Genomic DNA, 19,388 nt, shown 5'->3' on the forward strand with positions numbered 1-19,388 from the left:
GAAACTTCATTTGTTTGAGATCCATTGGAAAAAGAGGAAAGGGGAAAAAGTACCATCTTTTATCATATCACTTTTGCCAGCCACCCTCTATTTTTGTTTATAAGATTTCCAAATAAAAACAATAAAGTTTAAGTATGATGGGAAATTTGAAAAAACAAAAGGAAAAACATTGCCATCAGAATTCTCTTCACAAGTAGAAAACTTATTTATCCCTCATCTATCTGTTCTCTGTCAACTGTAATGAAATCAATAAAATAGAGGCACCAGAACATAAGACATTAGTGGCCTTCTACTGTACATCCATTTTCACTAATGTAACTCTAAAAATGTTGGGTTGCAATTCTCATCCTCTCTATCCAGCATGGTGGGCATCTAAGTTATTGTATATGAAATCTAAAGAAACTGAAATTCTGTTAAATACTGTAAATACTGTACTGTAAAGTGAAGCTTTCTCTCAACACATAGTTGTTATTTACTGTTATATATTATTTCCTTCCACAGTGGCCTATCTCAACCTTACAATCAGGAGAGGATGATCTACTGATGGGACTATGGCTTGTTGACATTCACTCAGTTGGAGTATGAAGACAATCAATCTCTGTATCCGTGCCCACATTGTAGAAGAAACTTTATTTGGAGTCAGTGAACTCCAAAAATAGAATGTTGTTACCAAAAATTGAAAATTATTTATTTGCCTAGACCAGGGCTTTTCAACCAGTGGTACGGGTACCACCTGTGGTACGTTGGCAATTGGCAGGTGGTACGCGAACATCCTAGAAAAGTAGCGGGGGAAGGGAATGAGCTGAACTAGTAGCAGCACCGCACAAGCCTGAGTGAGAGATGGCTGGAGCTGCAGGGCTGTCAGGGCTCAGCGAAAGCACCAGAATCAGCGCCAGGCTCCAGTTGGAGCTCGGCGCTGATCCTGCTGCTTCTGCTGAGCCCTGAAGAAGCACCAATCAGCTGGAATGTTACAGCCTCTCCAGGGTCTTGTGATTTACATTCAGATGCTTGGCAACCGATTCATATTTATGACGGTCACAGTGCCCCAGGGTCATGTGAAGTGATCAAAACCTGCTGCAACCACCCAGCAGATGGGGGGAATAAAAACCAAACACCCCCACCCCATCTCCGCTGACACCTTGCTAGGCGACTGGTGGTACTCGGATATTGCCATATCCTAAAAGTGATACAATGGGTGAAAGGGTTGAAAAGTCCTGGCCTAGACCTTCTTTTGATGTTATCAGCCACCCTAGTAATTGAATGTTGATTTTTAAAAAGCTGTTTTTGTACTTTATATATAGTTTTAAATATAATATATTCTTCTAAACAATTTTGGTATTTGCAAATTAAAAGTAGTGCAAAAATTATGAAAATGAATAATGAATAACTCTAGTTACTGTTATGGCTTAAATCTAAGTAGACCTAAGATCTATTGACTTAGATTAGCATTTTTCCCCAAGAGCTCATCTTGACTGACAGTATTAGATATATTTCCTCAGTCTGGAATAAGATTTTGGAAGTAAATTTACAAAGCCTATCTAAACTAGCCATGCATTTTTGAGTTTTACCAAAGCTAAAGAATTGATTAAGTAGCAAATAATAGATACCAGTTTGCAGAAAGAATTTTAGGTGCTTCCCTTTTATTTAAAATGGAAATCCTTTGTCCCATCCTGACTAAGTTTTTATATCAGCGGTTCTCAACCTGTGGGTCGCGACCCCATTTGGGGTCGATCGACCATTTCACGGGGGTTGCCAAACAACGCGATCTGCCTTTTTTTGTCAGGGGGCAGTGCCGCACATGCGCGCCACGCAGGGGGCGGCGCATGGGGGCGCCGCCGCGCATGCGCGCCGTGCAGGGGGAGACGCCACACATGCGTGCCGCGCAGGGGGCGACGCCACGCATGCGCGTCGCCTGCTTATGTCCGGGGTCGCCGTATAAAAAGGTTGAGAACCACTGTTTTATATAGATGTGTTACTGTAAAATACTGTAGGTCCTTTACTTTAGCATGTTTTAACATGCTATGTTCAGTCTTACTGAAATAAGTTACCAATATATCCTCTTTACAGAGATGTTTTGTCTCTGGAACAGCTGAAATTATGAATGATAAATTTCATACTGCTGATGTTATGATTAAATTTATCACCTGTATTTAACTCGGCATTTTATTTCTAAATATGTTTCTTTGTAGATTAGAAAATATTTATATATTTATTTTTCAAACCATGATGACATCAGCTTTAGTTACCAAATTCTGCTCCAAAGTTTTTATCATCACATGATTGATAGATAAATGGTATTTTGTGAAACAAACAGGGAAATGAGAAATAAAAGATGCAATTTGGTCACTCTAATTTTTATGTCATTTTATATTACTCTATTTAATGACACTGCTTTATTTTTATATCTTTTGCAAAATAGTTTTATAATGTAATGATAAACTTTAGGTTTAATTTTTTAGCACTTTACTACTTCCTTTAATTCATTTTTATTTTAATACAATTACATTTGATTTTTGGAATTTGTATTGGATAACTGTATACCTTCTAGTGAGGGAAAGCAATAAAAATATTCTGTTTAGCCCAAAATCATTTAGTCCTTTGAAACTTATGCTTGAAACTTAAAACAAAATTTGAATCTTGCTGTGTGTTTCTAGCCTTGCCTTAATGGCTATAATATACTGATTTGCCTCGTTAGTAATCTGGGATGCCTTGTGTCTCCTCATGATCCTAGCTAGTATTACTTTTAACACTTAACCCCATTTTCAAGGACAGAGCTCAATTCTTAAATCTTGACTGAGTTGTTCCCATTGGTACCTTCACATTCTGTTTGGATTTTAGAATGCTATATTCTGTAACACTGCCATGTTAATCTTGGGCCTCATGACTTGGCTGTGAGTCATTTTTATACATTCTTAGCAGATAAATCTGTTGTGTAAAGTGTAAGGTTCCCATAACTAATGGTTTCAGTGATTAAAAAAGGAAACCACACTTAGTTATATATTATTTATATCTTAGGAAAAGTATTTGATTTTTAAAAATCTATCAGTCTCTCCCCACTACTGAACTAAAGTGGCAGCCACCAATACTTGAATCAACACAAAATGAGAGACTAGCATGAAATTTGCCCTGAAGCATTTCATAAAGACAGTGGAGGCCCCATAGTCTTTCATCAAGAAACAGCTGAGAATTTGTGCTCCCTTTTTGTTGGGCAGTAATTGGGTAAATTTAATTTAAGTAACTACATTCAAAATTCAATCAATTTCTAAACAGATGGACAATACATTTACAAATTTGGAAACTGGCATACTTATGATCCATGGAAATGTTAAAACCTGGAAGTGCATGCTTTTTAGTTTGAAGAAGATTTGGAAACCCTGAAGAGAATTATTGCCACTGAATTAAGATCTTAGAAGAAAAGGATCAACTTCATGTAATATATTACAAATCTCCAAACTGTACTAATTAAAATACATGGGCAACTCACCAGAAATAATTAGAAACAATCTACTTTTGATACTGAGCAGCAGAAATCTTTATTTAATTACATGGGAGAATGCATAGGGAAATCCTCCCCTATGTCAGGGGAATCCTACCCTATGTTTTCCCCTATAACCAATAAATTATAATACCAGGGACCAGATTTTACATCTTTTGAGACAAACTACCAAATTGAAATACCATGTATGTAAAGTTATGTTTTATCTAGATCTCCCTTTACAAACAATCTACTTTTTTTGTCTCTCTTGGACAAATCAAAAGATTTATAATACCTTTTGCTACCATGGATCTTTATAGGCCCCACATTTTTCTGTTGAATAATACTTATGGTATTAACTATTAAAAAGGAACAATTTGCAACAACCTAGATTTATACATTCTGAGAACATTACTTTGCAAGAAATACGTATTCTATTAAATGACACCTCTTTTTGAAACCTAGGACTGGGAATAGACAAACTAATATTAATTGATATTCAAATAAAGCGTATATAAGTATCTAAACGCAATTTAAAAACTGATATGGTATCTCAACACTGCAACTTGAAAAATTCATTATTTTTGTGATAGCAAAGATAGCTACTGTCACCCTTGTTCCAATTTACTTTTATGGCCCATTAAGAATATTACTGAAATAATTCAAAGCCTTTTTCTAAATTATATTCTGCAAACTATCAGTATATAATTTATTCACCTCAATTTAGGGCTTTTAGGAGTCACAGATATCAACATGATTATATTTGCATTTGTTCTGCCTTGGTAGATCAGCTTAGGGATTCTTCAACATGTTCCCCTGAAATTTCAGACCAGGCTTTAGTGACTATAACTGGGAAATTTAATAATTATAAATCAGCCAATTCTAGATGGTACAAATAGTCCATGTTTAACAATTGCCTTGGACAGCAACCGTTCACAATTATGATAGTGATGAAAATGTAACTTCTGATTTTTGTAGGTATAGACAAAGAATTGGAATATCCAAAGTTTTTAATGGGGTGAGGTGTTAAGAAATGTAAAACATATTTTTTATAATTTGAAATTTAAATTAATTCATCAAAAACATTATGTATTTATTGGACACTGAAAGAATGTTGTAAAATGGATCAAAATATAAGTTTGCTATCTATTTTTGAAAATTTCCTTTGTCCTAAAAATGAGATGAAGAAATATTTATATAGTCTAGATTTAATAATAAGCTTAACGGTTGAATTAATTTTATATGCCTGGTTATTATATCAAACTTTTTTTCCTTTGTTAATTTAGTTTTTCTTTATCAATTTTTTAATGATTATAATATATTTAGGGACTTTTTTTGTTCAATGAATCAATCAGTATCATTTTTCTTGTTGGCATTATAGGGGTTTTTTGCATGTCAACATAAATTTAAAAAATAATTAAATAAAAGCTGCATTCAATTTATTGTAATTTATACGTTTGTACAACACAGCAACAAATTTTGGCTAAGATGAAACAGGAGTTTTTGGTTCAGTGATATGTTAACACAGCCTTTCTTCATCACCTAAACTTAGGAGATTGTTAGGTGGATTATATGTATATTAAAAAAACTAATATTACAAACTTATACAGATATTAAAAGCAAAATTTTATACTTGGGTGCACATGTACAGTACGTGCACACAAGCATATACACAAAGAAGGACGCACACATGGCACTGCTTACTATCAAGTCAGGAGCAAAAGTAAAGGCAGTTTCCCTGAAATAATATGGCATGCAAAATATTCTTTATGTTTCTTCCCCCACAGAATGCATTCTGTCTGTCAGGTCCCAAAGGGATAGATCTAACAGAATAAGTAATTAGTAAATGGGACTGAATTGACCGGATTTGTCAATGCAGAAGCATTTTTTTCCTAATATCAATCAAATAAACTAAACTAAGAAACAAGACAGATTGAAAAGACATCTTTCCCGTAATTGCAGATACAAGCAGGAGATTGTACACCATATCATATACTCCATCACTTGCTCCTCAAAAGATAAGACTTGGTTCCCCAAATAAAAGACATACCAGTACAAGTAAATTTATTCATCACACTTGCAATAAACAAAGCAAGTTGTAAAAAGTATTCTGTTTAGTTTTACAAAAATCAACATACAACCACATCATTATGAATGGGCATATGAAATGGTATTGTATATCCATAAAAACCCTGGTTCCTTATAGTATAGATCTTGTTTTTCTTTACTGTACACAGCAAGGATGAAAAAGGAGCAGAGGATTCAAGGACTGTCATCTGATCATTTTTCAGACGTTTTGTCCAACAAAAAGAGTCAGTAAGGAGAAATTGAAAGCATCTATCATTGCAGAAACAAAAGTTTAAAAAAGAGGTAATCTGGCAGAGAAACTCCACATTGGAGGAGTGAATTAATACACACTCAATGCTATTTCCAACATGGAAATAAAGGAGCTCAAAAGAAAAAAGGGCTAATAATGAGCAGCTGTTAGCAGCCAGTTCTGGAGCCAGTTGCAGAAGAAACAATTACAGGTAGTCCTCGACTTATGACCACAATTGAACCAAAAATTTCTGTTGCTGAGATATTTGTTAAGTGAGTTTTGCCCCATTTTACGACCTTTCTTGCCACCTTTGTGGAGTGAATCACTGCAGTTGTTAAGTTAGTAATGCTGTTGTTAAATGAATCTGGCTTTCCCGTTGACTTTGCTTGTCAGACGGTTACAAAAGGTGATCGCTGAGCCCAGGATATTGCAACTGTTAATAAATATGAGTCAGCTGCCAAGCATCCGAATTGTATCATACAATTGGGGATGCTGCAATGTTTGTAAGTGTGAAAAATGGTCATAAATCACCTTTTTCAATGCTGTTGTAACTTCAAATGGTCACTAAATTAACTGTTGTAAATCGAGGACTATCTAATTGCCTAATTCCAGCTCAGAAGATACCACTCCCTCCTCCTTCAGTACAAATGGTCACTGAAAGAAAACTGAACTGTGCTTTTGACAAAAGTAACACATCTGAGGCAAATACGTGCAATCAATGGCACCTACGACTTCAGACAGCACAAGCTGAGTACAAGATTCAGGTTATGTTTTATGTCCAATACCTGGCGATATGTTTTGCTCCATGTAGCATAACAAATATGCTATACAAAAGAACAAGTAAGAAATTATTTGGGGAAAAGAAGGCAATAAATTTAACTAAAATGAATTCATTCTTTGCATCCAAGTCTTCTGCCATCCATTCATGCATATATTTTCTAATTCCCAGATTATCAGCAATTAGCAACAGAAATTCACTGATTCCCATAAGGCAGCTTATATGATAATTAGTTGCTTTAGAGAAATTGATTAAAAGTAGAAAAGTAGAAATCTAAAGGAAGTTTGTACTGCTCATCTTAGGATACAGTGGGATCTCATTCCATATTTATTTATTTATTTTTAAAATTTATAAGCCGCCCCACTCCCGAAAGACTCTGGGCGGCTAACAATAAAAAACACATAAAACATAACAAAACAACAATACAAAAACAATCATCCAGGGGTAAGGTTTTATAAACCCCAGGCCTGCCGGAAAAGCCAGGTCTTAAGTAGCTTACGGAAGACCAACAGGGTGGGAGCGGTCCTAATCTCCGGGGGGGAGCTGATTCCAAAGCATCACAGGGGCCCTCCTCCGCGGCCCCGCCAAATGGCACTGCTTGGCCGACGGGGCCTGAAGGAGGCCCAGCCTGTGGGATCTAACCGGACGTAGGGAACTATGAGGTAGTAGGCGATCTCGCAAATAGCCTGGCCCTGAGCCATATAGGGCTTTAAAGGTAATGACCAACACCTTGAATTGGACCTGGAGACCAATAGGCAACCAGTGCAGCTCACGGAGGAGAGGTGTAACGTGGGTGTATCGAGGAGCACCCACTATCACTCGCGCGGCTGCATTCTGGACCAACTGTAGTCTCCGAATACTTTTCAAGGGTAGCCCCATGTAGAGCACGTTGCAGTAGTCCAAATGTGAGGTGACAAGGGCGTGAGTGACTGTAAGGAGAGCCTCCTGGTCCAGGTAGGGTCGCAACTGGTGCAACAGGCGGACTTGTGCAAAGGTCCTCCCAGCCACAGCCGTCAATTGATGTTCCAAATTCAGCTGTGGATCAAGGAGGACACCCAAGTTGCGAACCTGCTCTGAAGGGGGTATATTCATATCAGCCCATATCTATATAATGAAACATTAAGCAGATCCATTGCTTGCTTTGAATATTTCTGTAATGCCATTCTGTTTCTGGATCCTGCAAATATAGGTAGATTTACAGAACCCAACCCAAATATAGAAGCCATCTTGGTAAATCAGGTACATGCAACTTAATGAAAGGCTGCATTTGTATCCATATAAACATAACACACGTGGCATTAGCCAACTGTAGTACCTGTCAGAATCCAATTATATTTCATTTCTAGTTATTGATTATGGAAAACCCCATTTCTGCCCTCTCTGGATTCTGTCATACTACGAAGGGAAGGGGGATGAGCAAAGGGGTTTTATGGCTCTCACTTCCTTCATTAAAACTTCAAAGGGACTGAATGTGGATCTCACCAAGAGGACTGACCATAACCATATGGCCATCAGCTTTCATCTACTACTCTCTGAAGTTTCCCTTCTGCCGGCCGTGAGGAAAAGGGGGTGGAAATGTAATGCCTGGGATTGTTGCTGGAAGGAAGGTGGGGTGGGGGCTGCTTGGGAACACTTAAAACCTTGAATGGTAGGTGTTGGCCCCTCAGATCCTATCTAGAATGCCTGCAATCATCTTCTCTTAATAAAGATGCCTGTTGGAAGAAATATTCCAAGAGTTCTGTCTTTTTAAGATGTAAAATGGGGTGGGTCCTTACAGTACCTTTTACATTATGCAGCTAGTTCTATATTAAATTCCCCAAAGTCAAATTTTCTTTTCTTTTCAGTTTTTTCAGCCTAAAAAAACCTTGTGTCTAGCTGCAAAAAACATTTACTAATGATATTATTATCTCATGTGTTAATTAACAATCCCAGATTTTGTGCTTGGGTTTTTCATTTCATTTAATCTAATTTCATAAAGTAATTACAGATAATTCTTACTTTGTCTTTGTTCCAGGTAAAAAATATAAATGTCTCAAAAATTGACAGTAAATTGTAAATTAATCTGTACAATAAATAAGAGCAGATGAAACAGTTTGCAAAGATCAGTTAAGCTATAGCTATATGCTAGAAATAGAGATGCAACTTGCCAAGAAATATATAAACCTCTGCTCTCTTCATGTAGTAGTTCGTAAAACTGTTACCTGTGGAATCAACCACTTTTTCTTTCAGCCACTTGATTGCTGCTAATGCATCTTCATCATCAGAAATAATAAAAAGATTGGAGGGCACTATTCCTGTGTACCTTTGTTTATAATTGGTTGATACCTCTCTAGTGGTTAACAATTTTTTGATATCTGCACCAGTAGGACATGGGACCTATATTTATAGACAAATAAATATTATTAATCATAAAACTCTATTTTTTTCCCCAGATACCACTTTTTATTAAAATATATTTGTTTCAGCAATTCACATTTTTGTAATAAATGAGCTATAAAACTACTAAGCAAGCAGTAATTCAGCAGCCAATTCCATAAAAGAGGAAATGTACTACATCTACCTGAGAAAATAAACATATTTTAATTAAACAGAAATATTAATGTTATAGAGACTTGACAAATGAATCTGGGTCATGAGGTCTACAGGCAAAATACAGATTTTATTTTAACAGATGTTACTGTTGTGTTCAATCTCCTAACCTCCAAATATTGAGACAAAATTGAGAAAGAACCATATCGAAGACATTTAAATTATACATACTAGTCTTACACTTATTTTCAGTGATACTCTAAACTTGTCTCATCTCAAGAATGAAAACTAATGATTAAATCTGCCAAAAGGACCACCAGCTTGTCTGAATAAATTTTTCATTTTAATCTATTAATTATAACTGAATCCTATTGGAAAAGGAAAAAAATCAGAATGGTTAGAAAGCTGTTTCCCCCCCTATGCATTATATTTACAGTATTACAAAATTTGAAAGGATATTGGAGGCTAGCCCTTCTTCACCCAGGATCTACGACAGGGGTGTCAAACTCAATTTAATTGAGGGCTGCATCAGCATTGCGGTTGCCCTCAGGAGGCCAGGTGGGTGTGGCCAGGGTGGGTGTGGCCTACTGGGTGGGCGTGGATAGAGTGAGTGTGGCCTACTGGGTGGGTGTGACCAGCTTTACATCATTCGTGTCAAGGGTGCCTGGGGGGTCTGGGCAGGAGTGGGATAGATATATATATATGTAGGTCTTTGGTTATTTGGGTTTTCTCCCGCGTCAAATTGGAAGTGTCTTGGCGACGTTTCGACAAAGTCTCATTCATCATCTTCAGGCTGGTGTTTTCGGCTTCGTGCTTCTAGGAGCAATGTGTGATCATAGCTGTTTCTTCCTTTTAACTGCCAGTGGGGGTATGAACTGATTGGATAAGAGCTTGGCTGTGTTCTGATTGGATGGAGGTGTGTTCTGATTGGTTAGGAGCTCAGCTGTGCTCTGATTGGGTGGGGGAGTGTTCTGTTTGGGTGGGGGCTTTGTTGTGCTCAGGTTAATCTGAGTTGCAGGGGGATGTGAGATGGTGAGTATTGCTATTGTTTGGCTTCGCGTTCGTGGTCGTGCCTCATCTTCATGGTGGATGTCAGTTTGCTTCATGTATAGATTGGAGGGTTTAAAGTGGCTTATGATGCAGTTGTGATCTGGCTTCTGGTTTGTGGTCGTGCCTCATCATCGGTGTCTACAAGAAATCCAATGGCTCCCTAGGACACACCATCTACCAGAAGAAAACACACACAAACCGCTATCTGCACGCCCTCTCACACCACCACCCAGCACAGATCAACTCCGTAGCCAAGACACTCATCTCTAGAACAAAACGCTTAGCTGATGAACAACACCTAAAAACCGAACTACACACTCTCACTAATGTACTTACATCCAATGGATTCCAAAGAAATAAGATTACCAAACTAATCCAAAAAGAAACCCCCACTAAAATCCAAGACAGAGAACAAGAAAACAGCAAAGCCCTCCTCCCTTACATAAAAGGCACCACAGACAGAATCAGCAAGATCCTCCACAAACACAACATTAAGACAACATTCTGCACAAACAGAAAAATATCCACCATCCTAAGAAACCCCAAAGACAAAATTGAATTAGAAAATCAAGGAGTATACGAAATCCCATGCACCGCTTGTCCACCACATACATCGGACAAACCAACAGAAGAATAAGTGCACGCATTGAAGAACATAAGAACTTAGTCAAAAAGAGGAATCAACTTCTTCCCTAGTCCAACACCTTAAAATCACAGAACATGAAATTGACTTTAAAAAGACCAGAACTATCGCCAAAACTGAACACTTTAATAACAGAATAATCAGAGAAGCCATCGAGATAGAAAAACGCCCACACAGCATGAACAAACGAGATGATATCTCCCACCTACTAGCCATTTGGAAACCCACCCTTATTGACAAACGAGTCCCTAACACAAAGAATTACACCAGACCCATACTCACGAAAGCCACACAGGATGCCATCACCACATGTCCATGCAAAAAGCAAACCCAAACCCACACTGATGATGAGGCATGACCACAAACCAGAAGCCAGACCACAACTGCATCATTAGCCACTTTAAACCCCTCCAATCCATACATGAAGCAAACTGACACCCACCATGAAGATGAGGCACGACCACGAACGTGAAGCCAAACAATAGCAATGCTCACCATCTCACATCCCCCTGCAACTCAGATTAACCTGAGCACAACAAAGCCCCCACCCAAACAGAACACTCCCCCATCCAATCAAAGCACAGCTAACCCCCATCCAATCACAGCACAGCCAAGCTCCTAACCAATCAGAACACACCCATCCAATCAGAACACAGCCAAGCTCTCATCCAATTAGTTCATACCCCCACTGGCAGTAAAAGGAAGAAACAGCTATGATCACACATTGCTCCTAGAAGCACGAAGCCGAAAACACCAGCCTGAAGATGACGAATGAGACTTCGTCGAAACGTCGTCAAGACACTTCCAATTTGACGCGGGAGAAAACCCAAATAACCAAAGACCTACATATAAACACCTGCGAAAACCTCAGAAAACAAATGTATGTATGTATGTATGTATGTATGTATGTATGTATGTATGTATGTTCTGGAATTGAAAAAACGTTCAGTTATGGGAATGGAATTTTGAAGTGCTTAAATTGATTAGGTGATTTTTGTGTATAACAATATGATCTGATAAGGTATGATAATTAATTGGATGGAATTTGAAATTTGTGTAATGAATTGAAAGAAATTAAGTTTTAACATTATTTTTTTTAATTAAGTTAGTTATTATTGGAAGAAGAAATGAATGAGATTGGTGATAAAAAGAGGAATGAGAGAGATTAAGAACTTTAACATATCTGGTAGAGATATTCGAAGTAATAATTTGTTGATGTAAAACAATATTTGATTATGGTAATTGATAAAGTTTTAAAACAGGTTGAGTAGTAATAGAAATCTAAGCTAGAAATGGAATATATTAAATTTATTATGTTATCTGTGGGAAATAGATGATAGTGAATGTATTAAGTTGAGCGGTTTATCTATGTTTTTTACTTTGGTATTTTGTTTACCCAAACACCACAGTGTGTCTTAAGTACTGTTTGTTAAAATTAAAAAACCAATAAAATATATTAAAAAAAAAAGAAAATCTGCCTTTGTTGAAGACATGAAGGAATCTGGTAAGGAAATATCTATCTCTGAAGCAATGTTCCAGGGATCACTAATTGTCTACTAAGAATAAATAGTTTGTTGAGGAGCCTTGGAATTCCATCTCTGCAAGATTTGTCAAATCAAATAAATCAAATCAGATCAAAGACAAATTCTTATGCTTCTTATGCTGCAACAGTACTGAACTTAGTAGTATAGGCTCTCATTTGTTGATAGATTATCTAAATCTGGGACTCGTTCTGAGATTTTCATAAGATTTCTAATAAGCTACAAACTACAACTACTTTTATATTGAATTCATTCATGATAATTTTTACTAACAGTCATTGTTTTTTATTCTTATAGACTATTTCTTAAACTATTTGCTCAATTAAGCATGGAATCACAGTCTTGAACATGGTATATACTAAAAAGAGGATAAAAATAAGTTTTAAAAAGTATTTTGGATGTGAAAAAACAAATCATGTTTCAAACATATATGCAGTATAAATTAATTAATCTGAGTTCAACGGAAATTTCTCCCACTTAACTATGTATAGGACTTAATATTTGGACTTACCTGATACTGTTGGCCAGTGCAGAGAATGAGATGATCATATAGCACTTTTTTCCCCTTGGAAATTATTACATGTTTTGCAGATCTGTTTATAGCAATCATTTTTCCAGCCACAACATTAATCCATGAACCAAGTGACATCAATGCATAATCATCCTCATTAAAACAATAACTGTGAAGAAACAAGTTCATTTTAGTAATTGTATATAATTATTAATTATATTCTGCTCAATTGATTAACATCCCATAATACATCAAGTCCTCTTGTTCCCTTTCAGAAAGTTTACTGAGGTCCATAGTAAGGGATGGTATTTATACTAACAACAAGCTGACATTTCATTTTTTACTCTCAGCTGAGATACTATTCTTTTTTTTAATTTCAGCTGGGATTTTGTTTTCATTTTCAAATTTTATTTATCTATCATTTTTAATATATCTGTGGATTGCAAACTATATCAAGAGGGCAATATCAATATTAGTCACAGAAGAGACTAAAAAGAGAACTCAGAACTCCCAGAATTCCTGACAGTGTAAACTATTAACCAGTGAAATGGCTTCCAAAAGAGTATAGGTCCCTTCAACTCTGTTACTCTATTATTCTAGAAGACTAACATCTAAGAATAGAAATTTCAATTTAATTTTCTTTTTAAAACATCTTCTGAATTTTGGCAATTATGAAAATAAACTTCTAGAATTTTTAAAATTTGGGGGGGGGGAATCCTTTAAAGAGATGGCTTGATGTTCCAACTGATGGCACAACTGAGAGGTGACCCAGCTGTGAAGCAGCCCAGTGTCCTAGCTGAGAGCACAGCAGCCCAGCTGAAGATAGACAGGTGGCCCAGTGATTCAGCCGGGCAGCTGAGTGCAGACGGTGAGATGCAAAGGGAAGCCATCTCTCCGTCTCTCATTTTCACTTTGTGGGGTACCACAAAGTTCTCTCTTTAGGCCCAGTACTCTTCAATATCTTCATAAATGGCTTAGATGAGGGAGTAAAAGGAATACTCATCAAATTTGCAGATGACTCTAAGCTGGCAGGAATAGCCAACACCCCAGAAGACAAGCTCAGGATCCAAAAAGATCTTGACAGACTTGAACAATGGGTCCAGTCCAACAAAATGAAATTTAATGTGGAGGAAAAAGGTTTTACACGTAGGCAGGAAAAACCAAAGGTACGAATACAGATTAGGCGAAACCTGGTTAAAAACAGTAACTGTGAGAGGGACCTTCGAATTTTACTGGATGATCACTTAAAAATGAGCCAGCAGTGTGTGGCAGTAGCCAAAAAAGCTAATACAATCTTGGTTGTATAAAGAGAGGCGGAGAATCAAAATCATGTGAAATATTAGTACAGCTTTATAAAGCCTTAATAAGGCCACATCTGGAATACTGCATCTAGTTTTAGTCACATTACAAAAAAGATGTTGAGACTTGGAAAAAAAAGTGCAAAGAAGAGCAACTATTAAAGGCCTGGAGACAAAAACATATGAAGAACAGTTGCAGGATTTGGGTTTGGCTAGTCTAGAGAAAAGAAGGTCTGGGAGGATATGTTAATATTCCAGTATTTGAGAGGTTGCCAAAAAGAAGAATAGAATAGAATAGAATAGAAGCTGGAAGGGACTTTGGAGGTCTTCTAGTCCAGCCCCCTGCTTGAGCAGGAGAACCTATATCATTTCAGACAAGTGACTGTCTAGTCTCTTCTTAAAAATCTAAATAAAAGCAATTTATTTTCCATCAGATTGAATGAGAATGGTCTGGAGAAAAAGTGATATAAATATTTGACATAGTAGTTCTTAAACTAGCTTGGAATACTGGAGGTAAATGTCTTGTCATATACATGTTTGTTTTTTTTAAAAAAAGGTTAAAGGGCAAGAAATAACTTTCTTTTTAAACATGTATTTTATTATATAAAAGTTCTACGTAAATATAGTCATCTTACACTGATTTACAATAAAGGCTTTACTTCTTTACTATCTCCTTGCTCCGTGAATGAGGGACCTGACTAGTTGAGCCTTCCAGATCTTTTCCTTAGGTCTACAGAAGAACATTCCTTCTGTTGGGATCTTCATCATTCATTTTCAACATTCATCATGTCATTCTCTGTTTTCCCAAAGATAAATGGGTTTTCCTTCAAAATCCACAATATTACCAACATTGTATTTTCTTCTCCATTTCTAGAGTAGCTTCTTCTTATCCCATCTCTATTCTGTTTTTTCCCCCTGTTTTGCTACTTTTGCTAAAAAGAAGAGGAAAGGATTACCGAAGGCATCGCTATAGTTTTTTAAAGCAAAACAAGGATAGTGATTTAGCAAAGGGCAAAACCTGAAATCCATGACAAGGGGAGTGCAAATGTTAGAACTAAATTTAATTACCTCATTACTATATAAATGTACTGTATAGCATCAGAAGTATATTTTACCATTATAAAATAATGTTTATGTTTGTCTTTTTGGCAGTATTGAAAATGCTCCAAACAAACCTGTTGATTAAAAATCGCTTATGCATATTATTTGATTCACTTTTCCCTGGAAGGCCATGAGTTGAAATCAATGTAAGGTTGTTGAATTTCAGGTGTGGGCTACAAAAAAAAAAAGAATACCAATTTTTTTTTTAAATTTACTTCAGTTATTTTTAATTCATATTATTGATGAGCAATTGAAATGTCAACTAAATTATGTTTTTTGGTGCTCAGAATTCATATATCTTATGCAAATATGCACTGGTGTTTATATTAACTTTCACAAACTATGTTGATACCATTAATAGTAACACTAGTAATAGCTGCTGCTACACATAGTCCTCGACTTACAACTATTTGCTTAATGATGGTTTGAATTAATGATGGTCTCTGAAAAAAACAGTTACAACCTAAATTTGAACTTACAACTTTTGCCCCGCCCCCATAATCATATGATCACAATTCAGGCACTTGGCTGTGGTCACGTGATTGATTTGCAACTTTTTTTGCCAGTTTCCCCCAAAAGTGTATTAGTTAATCTGGGTTTGCACTTACAATCACATGACTTAACTTACAACCATAGTGACTCGACTTATGACCATTGTAAAATGATTGTAAAAGCGAGTGTGGTCATGTGATAACTTGACTTATGTGACTGCAAAGATGGAAATTCCAGTCCAACTGAAATCATAAGTTGAGGGTTACCGGTATTATCACAATTGCCTTTATAATCATCACCTATACACCTATAGACCTAAGTGCTAATGAGAATGCTCAAGTTTGGGGTGAAAGGAAATAATATTGGATGAAATAAAGGGACTTCTATTTTGAAAATATCTGTTTCATCTTCCTTAACAGAAGATCTGGGCTAACAAATCTTCATCAGTTCCCAGTTTCTTTCCTGTGTAGCTCAAAACTATGGCCTGCAATGTTGTATTATGTGAATAGGCTTTGGGTTGTAAATTCCCCACTTTTCTGTTCTCCAGCATCATCATGAATAGATCAGAAGTTTGTTTTGATCAAACAAATGGAATCAAGTTGTGCTCTATAATTCAGTAATGTTTGCCACCCATAATTTAAACAAGGGGAAGCAGAAGTTAAATCAGAATCTGTTACTAGGTAACTAGATAATTTACAAAATATACAACAAACAGACATTCCTAGCAGCGTTTAATAGCATTGGTTATGGTTATTCCCTATTGCCACATGTATATATATATGCAAGTTTTTCAATTACATATTTTTAACTCAATCTAAATGGACTCTGGACAGAATAAAAATTAAAACAATAAATAGACAATAGCACGCAATATAAATAATTAAAATACCATCAACACACAATATAAAACCGGTAGGTATCCATAAACCAAACTAATCTAGGAGGCAAATCTCTTCTGGAAAAGCTTTGCTTTAGCTGATTTTCAAAATTCCAAAATAGGGGCTTTGCATACTTTCTGGGACGAGTATTCAATAGAATTCAAGCTGTCCTAAAATTAAAAAAAAAAAGGATGGACAGCAACCAAAAAGCAATTTTTACAGCAACGATTTGTTAATTCTGGTACTCAAAATAATTCCTGGGTTTATGTATTTGTTACATTTATATCCCATCTTTTTATAGAAGCTCAAGATAGAGTACAAAGTATTCTAAGGCAGGGCTTTTCAACCTTTTCACAGATTGTACTACTTTTAGGACATGACAATATTTGAGTACCACCGGTGCTTGGTAAGGTATCAAAAACCTGATGACCAAAAAAAAAAAAAAAAAAAAAGGGAAAAAAGTACCGGTTTTAATTTCTTCAGTGGTAGCTCCTTTGCTGAATCACTTTCCTTTGCCCTGATGAACATATCACAAATTTATCCATATTTATTAATATGCATCACTACCTTGGTGGCCAGGTGACTGATCAGCCCTTCTTCCTCTCTCCCTCTGCTCTCTGTCTCTTTCACAGCCTCTGCTCCTTCGTTGACCCCTCTGCTTGTCTCACAGAAGACTCTCCTCTTCTCTCTCTCTCTCTCTCTCTCCATCCCCTTCTCTTTCCTCATCATCTTTTTTTTCTCTCCCTCTCCCGCCAAAACCTCCTCCTTTTATATCCTCTCCTCTCTCCCCCATCCTCCTTTTCTCTTCCAAGTGCGTCACTCTCTAGGGCTCACGGAGACTCCAGCATCAGTCATTACCCCAGTCTCACTCCCTCATGCAGTCACCCACTCCCAGGCTAGCCATTGCACATAGAACTGATCAGTTGGAGCTGTCCTCTGATCCTGGGGCCTCTGTTGAGCCCTGGCAGCCCTGTAGCTCCAGCTGACTCTCTCACCCCAAGCAGCACCCTATCTGCTGCTCCCAGCGATAGCAGAGGCTGGCGGAAGCACCAATCAGCTGGAGCTGCGCACACCAATCCTGGGCCCTCAGCAGAGTGCTGGCAACACCGCAGCTCCATCTGACTCTCCGCCCAAAGACTGTGTGTGGCAGCCAGCCACCCCTGAGGCCGCTGTAAGTATCAATCAGCTGGAATCTAGCACGCCAATCTTGGGCCCTCAACACAGCCCCAGCTGAGTTTCCCTCAGGTCTGTGAAGCGTTGCCATCACTTCAGCTCATCCCACCCGCTACACTTGTCTAGGTCGCATACCACCTGCCAGGTACCGAAGTACCACTAGTGGTATATGTATCACCGATTGGAAAGCCCTGTTCTAAGCTGTTTCCCAATTTCTTCTTCTATAAGAATACATTGGGTGTTATTTCTGGATTTCTTTTCTTCGCAGCTTCTGGTTGAATCCAACCATTTTCATATCTGATCTTCCTCCCCTGCCCAGATTTAGTTACATTTTGTCCTGTTTTCAGAGAACTAACCTGCTGATGGACAGATGGATAAGCAGTCTGAAGGAGGTAATGTGAAGCTCCCTTAATAATTTCTTTCTTTATAACATTCCTTTGGATTGGAAAGAGAAAAGTAGAGAAAGCATTCAGAGCTTGACTTCTTGAATTCCTCCCAAAAACTTTTTTAGCAGTTGCCATGGGCAGTTTCTCTACATTTTCTATGTAATGAATTAATGTATTAGTCCATGTGTGCTGTGTGAATCTGCTTTCCTCTGTTGCAACTGTATGTGTGGTCTGTGTACAGGGAAACAGAGAGCCAGACATACACGGTATGTTCTGCTCTGGGTTACATGAACAGAGGGGAGGAGAGAGGGGGACTTAATATGAAATAACCAGCAGCATTCCAAGTCACTGCCCAACTGCTTCCCTCATAAGGAGGCATTAGGGGACTTTTTTTCTAGAATGTTTTACTCTGCAGGAGCAGATTTGGTTCCCATTTTACTTTGATGTGTTTCTTTTGGCAGCTTCTCTCACCTTACCAAATTTGGTCCCATTACATTCAGTTTTCAGACGAACAGACAGAGTTCTTCTCATCTCTTTTACTCAGCGTGTTCCATTAAGATGGCAAGAATAAAGAGGAAAGACCTAGAGCTAGTTATTAGGAATCCACTTCTGCAGATGACACTGAAGCATGTGGATTGCAAATGGCAGCTGCAATTCTCTTCTGGCTTACTAGACAACAACCTCGTTAAAGAAATACATTAACCTTAATTACAGCATTTGGACGGAGACTTTCACATCATGTCTATATCATGCTAAATATATACAATCTTTACATGTCATTAAACAAAATAATAGCTTAAAAAGGTAATCTCTTATGCCAAATTTTCCAGCTCAGATATATTAGTCAATTGAATTGAAATAATAATAATAAAGTTGGAAGGGACTTTGGAGGTCATCTAGTCCAACCCACTGCTCAGGCAGGAAACCCAGTGCAGAAGTTTTCAGTGTACATGCAAAGCAATGGAATAATAATAATAATAATAATAGAGTAAGCAGGATAATAAGGATAAATAATAATGCTATAGTCATACTACTTGGGTAAATACACATAAACATTAGACAGCACTGTTAGAATTAGATGTTCCACAGAGTGAAGAAAACTCGTCTTTGTGTCTAGTTGTTTTGGCCTGCAATGCCCTGTAGTATCGTCCTGAGAGAAGGAGTTGAACCAGTTTATGTCCAGAATGTGAAGGTCTGCAGATATCTTCTCAGCCCT

At 37.3% G+C, this 19,388-nt stretch overlaps 1 protein-coding gene across 4 annotated transcripts in view; it reads right to left on the minus strand.

The window, feature by feature from the left end:
* Window positions 1-19,388, minus strand: part of CFAP61 (cilia and flagella associated protein 61) — a 139,442-nt gene that overhangs the window by 37,456 nt on the left and 82,598 nt on the right. For 3 of the 4 annotated variants that reach the window (XM_039325868.1, XM_039325870.1, XM_039325866.1), the window contains 3 exons: window positions 15,318-15,416; window positions 12,845-13,013; window positions 8,772-8,946 (listed from right to left, as the gene is read on the minus strand). In XM_039325868.1, the coding sequence (XP_039181802.1) occupies window positions 8,772-8,946; window positions 12,845-13,013; window positions 15,318-15,416 (443 nt within the window). The remainder of the gene's footprint in view (window positions 1-8,771; window positions 8,947-12,844; window positions 13,014-15,317; window positions 15,417-19,388) is intronic. The other variant, XM_039325869.1, reaches the window with a different exon arrangement.

The sequence above is a fragment of the Crotalus tigris genome, unplaced genomic scaffold, assembly GCF_016545835.1.
Source record: "Crotalus tigris isolate CLP2741 ecotype Arizona unplaced genomic scaffold, ASM1654583v1 scf7180000024339.11422700, whole genome shotgun sequence".
Lineage (NCBI taxonomy): Eukaryota > Metazoa > Chordata > Lepidosauria > Squamata > Viperidae > Crotalus > Crotalus tigris.